Source organism: Capsicum annuum, unplaced genomic scaffold, assembly GCF_002878395.1.
Source record: "Capsicum annuum cultivar UCD-10X-F1 unplaced genomic scaffold, UCD10Xv1.1 ctg60374, whole genome shotgun sequence".
In the NCBI taxonomy this organism is placed as follows: Eukaryota; Viridiplantae; Streptophyta; class Magnoliopsida; order Solanales; family Solanaceae; genus Capsicum; species Capsicum annuum.
Genome location: NW_025869177.1, coordinates 4425 through 15960, shown reverse-complemented (window position 1 = coordinate 15960; position 11536 = coordinate 4425). Strand labels below are relative to the sequence as shown.

At 40.1% G+C, this 11536-nt stretch overlaps 1 protein-coding gene across 1 annotated transcript; it reads right to left on the bottom strand.

Moving 5' to 3' along the window:
• Positions 1-9155: 9155 nt before the first annotated feature.
• LOC124893495 lies at positions 9156-10601 on the bottom strand (the record flags this gene model as incomplete). The annotated part of the gene is given in 2 exon segments (XM_047404480.1): positions 9156-10034; positions 10114-10601. Coding segments are annotated over 2 exon segments (696 nt in total). The 3' UTR covers positions 9156-9782.
• Positions 10602-11536: the final 935 nt, after the last annotated feature.

The window sequence follows — 11536 nt, the reverse complement described above, 5'->3', positions numbered from 1 at the left end:
CGAGCAGAATAGATGATAGTTGAGGTGTGAAAATCGCGAAAAAATGAAAGTTCAGGTATGTCTGTGACCATTATCACTATGTTTTACCGCTATATAGACCATGCAGTTTCGAGTCAAATTTACTATTTACAATGTAAAATGCTACATCTATATATTCTCGATTATGTATTTGATCTGACTGTTCCATTCCATTCGAACTTTGAAATTTTACTGGCAATGTTACTCCATTCCCATCTTGAAATGTTTCTAAATAATTATAACCAATCTTTTGTTCTAAATAAAATATCTATCAGAGGGCTTAGATGTAACCAGCATGAATAAAGCACCAGAAGCTGATAAATGAAGTGCTAAAACTATGATCGACCCGATTAGAAAACAAAGTGCATATACAACACCTTCTGCAGAACGATCTAACTCAAATTAATTGCGTGCATAAAGTGCAAAATCGTTACATTGGCGCTTTCACTGAGAGTCGAACTGGCTCAGAACCAGCTCATTGGTTGATCTATTAGGATGATGTTCTGCAATATGTGTGAGTCCATTCTTATTGTGTTTTCAGAGAGTTTTTGTTTTTTGTTTGTTGAATGTACAATGTTTTCATTACTTCTCTGCTCTACACAACCTTTCATTGTAGATCTGTCTGGTGTGAATATGTCTGCGGGCGATACAATTTTATTAAATTTAAATTCGTATAAAATTCGGATTATATTAAATTCAAAATATATTAGTCCCAAATAAATATTGCGGATTAATATAATTGAATTAATTATTTAAGTCTAAATGTGTATGGATTTAAATAAGACCCAATATTTATTGGGTTATCCATTAATTTGGGCTACAAATGATCAGCCCACTTTACTAAGCCCAAGATATTGTCATATTCTAGAGGCCCAAATAAGCGCCACGTGTCAAATGACATGGCATGCCAAGTCAAGTGAAGGAGCCAATAGGACCGTGCCACATGTCAAACTGATGCAGCAGACCCATGAAATAAAAACCCATAAAAGGCGCCACATCAGTTAAATCTGATTGGTCAAAGGAAGTTCATATTCATCATGACTCTTCCTTTCCTACAACTATAAATAGGGGCCTCATAATTCAGAAAAAGGACCCCTAAATCTCTAACAAGTAGCAAGAGAAAACTCGTGGATCAAATGCTGCAATTTCTCTAAAAAGCTCAAGCATTCAAATTAAGTTCATTAAGATTCAAGATCAAGACCGTAATATTCAAGAACAAGCTCAAAAGCCCTTGAATTCAAGCACAAGTCAATATCAAATCCCTCAAGTCCATCAAATCAAGTTCAAATTCAAGATTAAGCTTTAAGCCCTCGAATTTATATTTGAAAAGGCGAATCAGAGGATTCATAGAGATTGTAATACTCTCATTGAAATCAATAAAATTTATTGTTGCAATATTTTCTTGTCTCGAATTATTTATTTTTCGGCCTCAAAATTTTATTGTCCAACAAATTCTGGCGCGCCCAGTGGAACGATCTCTACCTCTCATCTCAACTTTTCAGACTTTGAAGATTAAGAACGCTGAAATGGCTTCCAAGAAGATCAACTCTCAATCAACTGCTTCCAAAGCTGCTGATTCAAGGTTCTCTGCTGAAGTGGAAAGCATCGTTGGTGCTACTTTCGGAAGTTTAGGAGTTGTCACTAGGAGCAAGGCAGGTTTGCTAGGACAACAAACACATCTAGTGCCGTCCGCGCCAACTCTAATTTTTGGATCTTCAACCCCAAAAGGAACGAAGTTCAATACAAGTGCTTCAGAAGGAGGAAGCAGTGTCGTGGAATCGTTTAAGAAGACTCTTGCTCTACTTGAGCATTCTGGTTCCAAATACTCTGGCGCAAAGAGCGATGGTCGTTCAACAAATGAGTCATCTCCACTTACACCGCATAAGTTAAGCACTTCGAAGATCAACCTACGCGATAATCCATGTTACTCTCCAACATCTCCGATGATTATGCAAGTAATGGTAACTGATGCCTCTTCTATGGAGGAGCATCTTGCGAATCTGACAAAGGCAATTGAAGGTCTGACCAACTATGTTCAAAATCAAGAGGCTAGGATTGATAAGATAGTGGATAGGGTGGAAGATTGATAGACGGAGAATCTGGCCATGCACCGAAAAAATCTCCAGAGGTTCATGAGATAGAAAACCCTGTGAAACAAACACCATCGACTAAAGAGGTGCAAGTTTCTGCTGAGGGAATGATCCCAATTAGGCAATTGAGGGAATTTATTGAAGGGACCCTCAAGGACAAGTATGATGTTGTCACAAAGTCTTCTCTTGCATATGCCAAGCCTTACACCGCAAGAATAAATAGCTTCAAAATACCTGCTGGCTATCAACCCCCCAAATTTTAACAATTTGAGGGCAGAGGTAACCCAAAACAACATGTCACACACTTTGTCGAGACATGTAATAACGATGGAACTTACGGTGACTATCTTGTCAAACAGTTTGTTCATTTTCTAAAGGGAAATGCCTTTGATTGGTATACAGATCTCGAGCCTAACTCCATCGATAGTACTTGGGAGCAATTGGAACACGAGTTCCTAAATCGGTTTTATAGCACAAGGCGTCCAGTGAGCATGATAGAGCTCACAAATACTCGGTAAAAAAAGGACGAGCCAATCATCGAATTCATCAGTTGATGGAGAAATGCGAGTCTAAAATGCAAAGATAGGCTTAGTGAAGCTTCTGCAATAGAGATGTGCTTCCAAGGAATGTACTGGGGGCTTCTCTACATCTTGCAAAGAATTAAACCAAAATCCTTTGAAGAGTTAGCTACTTGTGCTCATGACATGGAGTTGATCATGGTTTCTGCTGGAAAGGAAGGAGCGCCTATTCATGACCCTCGAAGGGGAAAGGATAAATAAGAACCCAAAAAAATGGGGTAAGTTTGTCCCAAAAAATGATAACAAAGAATCCATGAATTTTGACGTGTCTCCTATGAAGGTCACCACCAAGGTGAGCAAGAAGTAAAGTGTGAAGACGACTTCTGGAGCACGTCCGAATCAGAAAACTTTAAAGGAGATCCAAGAAAAGTAATATCTCTTCCTTGATTCTGATGTTGCTGAGATTTTTGATGAACTCCTTGAGTATAAGCTCATTGAACTCCCAGAGATGAAGCGTCCAAATGAAGCTGGAAGGACCAATGAACCTAATTATTGCAAATATCATAGGATCGTAATTCATAGAATCGTAATTCATCCTCTGGAAAAGTGTTTTTTCTTTAAAGATAAAGTCATGCAACTGGCAAAAGAGAAGATCTTCTTCGACGATGAGACGTCCAGTTCTCATCAAATCTCTATTACTTCTGGCTCGCTTGAGCCAGTCTAAATATGTGTCAAGAAGCATAATAAAAAAATATTAGAGCCTGAAAGGTCTTCAGTTGACGAAGGCAATGATGAAGGTTGGACTCTGCTGACGAGGCGCAGACGCAGGAGGATGAGTCAGCGAAAGGAGTTGTCCAAGCAGCCAACCAGAAGGAGAATGATAAAGAAACCAAGGAAACAGAAGTTGGTTGAATTCCCAAAGAAGACGAGGGTGACTCACCTTCACCACTAAAAATCTCAGCGTCCGGTGACTTTAGAGGAATTCTTACCGAGTTGGTTTCAGACTGCCTAAGTCAACCTTGAGGCGTCTTGTTCTAATACCGCCAAAGAGGGGGCAAAGGGTGAAAATCTACCCATGGAGGTTCCTTCACCTTCCAAAAAGCTTGCTGAAACTCTTGGCGAAGAGGCACATGTATGTGATACAAAAATCACATTCACAAATAACGATCTTCTGCTTGGTGAGGCCCTACATAACCGTCCCTTATACATGGTGGGTCAAATTCTAAGAAAGAAGATCACTAGAATCTTGATAGATGAGGGATCTGGAGTCAACATCCTGCCTATTCGAACGATGAAGGAACTTGGCATCGCTCCTAGCGAATTGGACGAAAGTTGTATAATGATCCAAAGCTTTAACCAAGAGGGCCAGAAGGCCATGGGATGTATCAAATTGGGGGTTCGTATGGATGATTTTCAATCAAACCCATTGATGCATGTAATCAATGCCAAAACTTTATACAATATATTGCTTGGTAGGCCTTAGGTGCACAGGAAAAAATTATCTCATCCTCTTACTACCAATACTTAAAGTACCTCGAAGGCGGAGTGGAAAGAAAGATAGTTGCCGATGACAAGCCATTCACTGAAGCTGAGTCACATTTTGTCGATGCATAATTCTACTTAAAGAAGCATGTTGTGGATGAGAAAAAGGTTAATGATGTCACTAATACCAAGTGTGATGATCTGGTGACTATTGAAAAGGTTGACACTAAAAATCCTCTCTCCACTTCAAATGAAGAAAGCGCCGCTCCTATGAAAAATAAGGCAACTCCTGTTTTTCGCTACGTGCCAAAGGTAAAGAAAGAGAAAGATCACCCATCTGATGCCCAAGATAATGTGCTAAATGGGCTAACTTTACCTATTAGGAAGATTAACGCGATAAATCCATCCTCAAGGCTAGCTGTGGCTCAAAATTCGCCACAAGATGTAACACTCCCTACGAAGCGGACAAAGGAGGGCTTCGACCCAAAGGCATACAAGTTATTTGTAAAGGCTGGATATAATCCTAATGAGCCATCAAGGTTAGGTAAACTTTCGTTGGAAATTACAACAAGGCAGACACATGAAGGACTAGGATACACACAACCACCTCCAATTTGTATCTCCATAAGAAGGGATCCAACAAAAGGCCTTCTGTCTTTAACCAACTTGGAGAATCAACCGTAAGAACTTTTGTATTTGAGAGGTTGGGTCATCTAAATAAGAAGAGAAGTAACTAGTGTCGGAAAAGTCATCAAAATATGACAGTGCACTTCTCGCCTAAGATTCAGAAGGATTTCCAAAGTTTGATTCCTTCTAGAATATAGCGGCAGAAGAAATTGGTAGTTTCATGAAACAAGGTGTTAAAAGAAATGGCTCATACTGTGGTTTATACCAAGGAACGTGAGGAAAATGAAGAAAGTGTTAGCTCCTCCTATCATGTGACGGCCCAGAATGAGAATGAGGCCTCATCTCAAATGAAGGTTGATGAAGAGATGGAAGATACTTTCTGGTGTCACTATATATACATCAACGATGATGATCCTCAAGAGGAGAAAGATGCTGGAGATACTCCACTTCAACTTGAAGAAGGAGTGAAAGCCACAATAGATCCCTTGAAAGAAGTTAACCTTGGAATAGATGAAGACTAAGACTAACTTACTTGAGTGCTTTTCTAGAGATGGAGAAAGAAATCGCGTATATGAATATAATCAAAGAATATATGGATGTCTTCGCTTGGATTTATAAGGAAATGTCTAGCTTAGATCCGAAAGTAACGGTCCATCAGTTGGCGGTCAAGAATGGTGCTCGTCCTGTTAAGCAAGCTTAAAGGCGCTTTAGGCCAGAGTTGGTTCCACTATTGAAAATGAAGTTAACAAACTCATTGAAGATGTCTTTATTCGTGAAGTTAAATATCCCATGTGGATCTCAAGTATTGTTCCAGTACGGAAGAAGAATGGCCAAATTCGAGTTTATGTCGACTTTCGAGATCTCAACAATGCATGTCCTACGAATGATTTCCCAATCCCCATACCAGAGTTGATGATTGATGCCACCACTGGTTATGAGGCAATGTCCTTCATGGATGGTTCATCCGGTTACAACCAAATCCGCATAGCACTAAAAGATGAAGAGCTCACTGCATTTCGTATGCCCAAAGGTATTTATTGCTACAAGGTGATGCCTTTTAGTTTGAAGAACGCTGGCGCCACTTATCAAAGGGCTATGCAAAACATCTTTGATAGCCTAATCCACAAGAATGTGTAATGCTACGTGGATAATCTAGTGGTGAAGTCAAGTAAGAGAGATGACCACTTAAAAAATCTAAGAATGTTGTTCGAGTTACTTCGAAGATATCAGCTTAGGATGAATCCATTGAAGTGTGCCTTCGGAGTTACTTCCGAAAAGTTTCTTGGCTTCATTGTGCGACACTGAGGAATTAAAATTGATCAAGACAAGGTCGATGCAATTTTAAAGATGCCCGAGCCTCGAAACATTCATTAGTTAAAAAGCCTTCAAGAAAGGCTAGTATATTTAAGGAGGTTCATCTCAAACTTGGCCAGAAAATATCAACCATTTAGCCGTCTCATGAAGGACACTCCCTTCAAATTTGACCAAGCTTATAGTAATGCCTTTGAGAGTATCAAATCATAGTTAATGAAGCCACCAGTTCTTGCGGCACCCATACTTGGAAAAATACTAATACTCTATATCGCGGCACAAGAAAGGTCAGTCGGAGCATTATTGGCTCAGAAAAATAGTGAAGGCAAAGAAAACTCTTTGTACTATTTGAGCAGAATGATGACACCAAATGAGCTAAAATATTCTCCGATCGAAAAGTTATGTCTGGCATTGGCTTTCTCTATCCAAAAGATGAAACACTACTTTCAATATCACGTTATTCGTTTTGTGTCCAAGGCAAATCCCATTAAGTTTGTGATGTCGAAACCAGTCCTTAGTGACCTACTTGCAAGGTGGTACCTCCAATTTCAGCAGTTTGAGATCGTGTACATCCCTCAAAAGGCTGTAAAAGGACAAGCATTGGCTGACTTCTTGGCAGATCACCCAATACCTGATGACTGAGAACTGAGCGATGAACTTCCTGATGAAGATGCAATGACTGTTGAAGTTAGATCCCCATGAAAGATGTACTTTGATGGTGCTGCACATCGAGACAGAGCTGGTGCTGGCGTAGTGTTTGTCACTCCACAAGAAGAGGTCATCCCCTACTCTTTTACCTTGATGAATCGTTGCTCCAATAATGTTGCCGAGTATCAAGCGCTCATACTCGGGCTAGAGATGGCTGTCGACATGAAGCAACTGCAATTATAAGTTTTTGGTGACTACCAATTGGTGATAAAGCAGTTGTTAGGAAGTTATGAAGTCAGGAAGCCTGAGTTAAGACCATATCATGATTATTCACGGAAGTTGATGGGATGGCTTGGAGAAGTAACCCTCAAGCATGTGCCAAGGAAATAAAATAAGTATGCTGATGCCCTAGCTGCTTTGACCTCAACTCTAACTCTTCCAAATCAAACACGAGTTACTATCCGCCAAGAATGGGTAGTACCACCATCAAATGAGGATGAGGACATAAAAGGTAAGGTTGAATACCTTGTTACCGTTTTCGAAGCTGTAAAAGAAGATTGGCTACAACCTAGCATCGACTACCTGTGTTATGGGATACTTCCAAAAGATCCAAGGAGAAAGACTGACATTCGTCATCGTGCACCTTGCTTTCTTTACTACAAAGACACATTGTACCAAAGATCATTTGAAGGAGTACTCTTACGGTGTTTGGCAGAGAAAGAAGCAATCCAAGCCTTGCAAGAAGCGCACTCAGGAGTTTGTGGATCGCATCAGTCTGGACCAAAGCTCCATTTTCACGTTAAAAGGATGGGATATTATTGGACAACGATTGTGAAAGATTGCTTGGACTATGCTAGAAGATGCAAAGCTTGCCAATTCCATGAAAATTTCATACATCAACCTCCAGAGGTACTACACCCAACTGTAGCATCTTGGCCATTCCATGCTTGGGGAATGGATATTGTTGGTCCACTATCAAAATCTTCTGGTGGACACCTATACATTTTGGCCACAGCAGATTACTTCTCGAAATGGGCTGAAGCTGTTGCTCTCAAGGAAGTAAAGAAAGAAAATGTTGCAAATTTCATCCGAGTGAATATTGTCTACCGCTTTGGAATTTCTCAGTACATAATAACTGGCAATGGAAAGCTATTTGATAATAAACTGATGAACAAATTCTGCGATCTCTTTGGTTTCAAGCAGCGCAAGTCTTCTATGTACCATGCTGCCGCCAATGGTCTAGCCAAAGCATTCAATAAGACTTTATGGAATTTGCTGAAGAAAGTCGTCTCCAAATCCAAACGAGACTAGCATGAGCGAATGGAAGAAGCTTTATGGGCGTATAGGACAACTTACCGTACACCGACGCAAGCAACTCCATACTCACTTGCTTTTGGAGTTGAAGTAATCCTGCCACTTGAGCGTCAAATACCTTCTTTGAGACTAGCTATTCAAGAAGAGCTCATCGATGAAGAAAATGCTAAGTTTCATCTTGCGGAGTTAGAAGCTCTTGCTGAGAAGAGGCTGGAGGCTCAACAAAATCTTGAATGTTACCAAGCCCGGCTATCTCATTCTTTCAACAAAAAGGTTCGCTTGAGGTGTTTCTAAGTTGGAGATCAAGTCCTTACAGTAAGAAGACCCATTATTACTTTTTGTAAGTCTGGGGGTAAATTCACCCCAAAGTGGGATGGACCATATGTTGTACAAGAGGCATATTCAAATGGTGCTTACAAGCTTGTCGATGCAGATGGTGTGAGGATTGGCCCCATCAATGCCAAGTTCTTGAAGAGGTACTATCCTTAAAGGAAGATGACACTTCTTAAGGCACGAGTATAAACTGCATGTCCACTCCTAGCCCGCAAGAGTATAAACTGTGAATGGCTCATAAAAAATGTCCACTAGGTTGAAAACCACAAAAGAGGTGGCCAAGGCAAAACTTAGGACACACATACACAAAAAAAAAAAAACTCACCCAGAACTACGTTGTGACTTGATCCTCTTTACTGAGGTACGTAGGCGTTTGATATTTCATTCTGAGTTCAGTTGCATGAGTGTCAAAAAAAATACATGTCCCCATTTGATCCGTCGTATGAAAGTTAAGTATGCATACATCTCAATTAAGTATTGGAGTTATGTAAATACTTGTGGCTCAATTGGGGCAACCCATCAAAAGAAAAGGAAGCTCTTTCGATAGGATTTGTAATACCCAAAGCTTACAGTTGACGCATAGATCTACCACACATGCAATTATCAATTATGAAGTTAAAAGCTTTAATTCTTAAGGCTTTCAAATTGAAGTTGTAAGTCCAACTGGGTTGTGAGACAAAGACGTGAAGCCAATGAGAAACAATTTTGGAAGAGAAAAGCCAGAGTTTAATATAACGACATCAATGCATCAAAATAAGCAATCAATTTTTGGGGTTGGAATTCAAAGGATATATTAAAATAAATGTGCAATATAAATAAAAAGAGTTTCCATTATGACTAATAGATCCGACTACTCAATAAAAAAAGGTAAAAGAAAGCAACAAGAAGGTTTGAAGGAAGACATATCGTAAGGCTAATCTAAGTATAGCTTATAATTGACTAAATCTTGTAGAGCAGTCTCTAAGACTTGCTTCTTATTCTTTACGACCTTTGAGGCTTTTGTTGTTGCAAGGGAGACATCAGAACACTTGGAAAACTCTTCTTCAGCAGCTAAAACTTTGGATTCCATCTCTGCAGCTTCTTGCTTGGCAGCATCTCGATGAGCTTTCAACTTCTTCACCTTTTTTCTCGCCTTCTCAAGAGATTTGCAGGCAGCAAAAACTTTTTCAAATTTCTTATCCCTCTCCCTCAGTACAAGCTCAAGATATTCTTTGGCTTTTAAATATGGCTCTGACTTTTTAATTGTTGTGGTCTTATCAACAAGGACGGATTGTGCTTGGTCATAGGAAGTCGCCATCCCAAAGAAATACCCCAATAAATCTTGTAAGGGGGAAATATCTGCCCCCATTACACTCATGTCATTGAGTATGACTTCGATGTCATCTTGGATAGAAGAAGCACGATTTGGAGTAAGGTCTGGAAGTTTAGTATGGATACTAGCCTAAGCCTTCATGATAAATTTCTTTTTAAGCTTTGAAATGACCTTCTTGCCATAAAAAACAGACATGGTCACTGCTGGTTGCCGGGAAAAGTTTGACTCCGCATTTTCTTTGACTTTACCGCAAGAGTTAGAAGTAACCTCTTTGGATGATAAAAGTAACTCCCTTGAGTCTGGACCTACTACAGACTCGCTACTATCTTGTGGCTTACTTTGATGAGGAACTTCCAAAATCTGGACATTGTCTGGCTGCGCCTACAAAGAAAAACATAATATGAGGGGTATATAAAGGCAATGCATATACTGTGAAATAGTAGAAGAGTTGAGTCATTACCTTCTCGATAGCTAGCGAAGTCTTTGATGAACTAGCAAAAATCTTCACATGGGTGTTAGAATCACTTTGCTTCACCAAAAATGGTTTTGCCTTCTTCCAACAACGATCTCTGTGACTACCATCGCTCTCATCTTGAAAGGTTCGTTTATTGAAAGCCGATTGAGCCAGGGCAGGAAACTCCTCTTTCTGAGTTTCTGCATGTGGAGGTCCCTTGACTTTGCATGGAATTACTACCTTAGCTTTCAAAACTGGAGGCTTATCCACATTTGGGACACCCTCATCATGTTCTTGAGGAATGTCAATAATCGGACCTACAACATTCACCAAAGATTGTAAATTAACTTTGAGAAAGTTCCCATGAACTTTGTCCCACCAAGATTTATATGGTGTGGATAAATATCTTCGCACATTGGGTGTGGCTTTAGGGAAAGTCGCTTTTGACATAAAGCCATGCAATGCACAAATTCGATGAAATTTAAGGCCTTCATCTAATGAAGCACTGTGAATATCATCTTCCAAGACTCCGGGAAGGCCTTGATAAAATCCAAACTGACGGCTAAACCGGTGGGACTGTATGGCTCAAGTATGAATGAACCTCCATATCTAAAAGGGAGTAAGTTAAAACGGAGGCTCATGAAATAGCTTATCTCTGACTCGTCACCCTTATCATCATCTTTAAAATGACAAGGAGCGGCCTGGATCGGCATAGTGGAAGCCCGAGTAATAGTGTCACCTTGATGGATGCATTTTCTGGCAAACTCTCCATCAAAATACCTTGCCCCGCCCTTGACGAAATATGACGTCATCAATGGAACAGATGGTCCATTAGAAAGTGGAAAATGTGTCTTAAAATAGTAAGCGAGCCAACCATACACATAATGGATAGGAAAGGATAATCTGAGCTGCTCAAGTGGTGAAGATTTGTAGACTTTATTGTGACCATTATAAATACTCGATAGGACTGGAACGGCAAGACTGAAAGTTTGCTTATCTGCCACCATAGCTGCAATTCTAAAAGTTCCCGGACGAATGAAAAATCCATCCCTAGAGGGAAATACAAAGGTGCACAACCAACATGATAGGAACGCTGCCAAATACGTATCGGTTCTTTGTTCATACTTCACTCCAAGTTTAGAAAACGTGGCATCCACTTCGCAGCATTTAGAATGGTCCCAGTTGGGTTATCGGTTGACTTCAAGCGAGCAGATTTTTTCTCCTTCCTCGGTGGGGCTAAGTCGTATCTTAATATCCTTTTGCACCAAAATTTTATCCACTTGCATAAAGGAACTCTCGGATTACAAGCCTCTCCTTCTTGAAGATGTTGAAAAGCTATAAACAAGGATTCACAAGAACGAGGGATAAATTTCTCATTCTTTTCATCAACACCTGTAAGCTCCTTCGCTTCGGGCACCACTTCTTCATA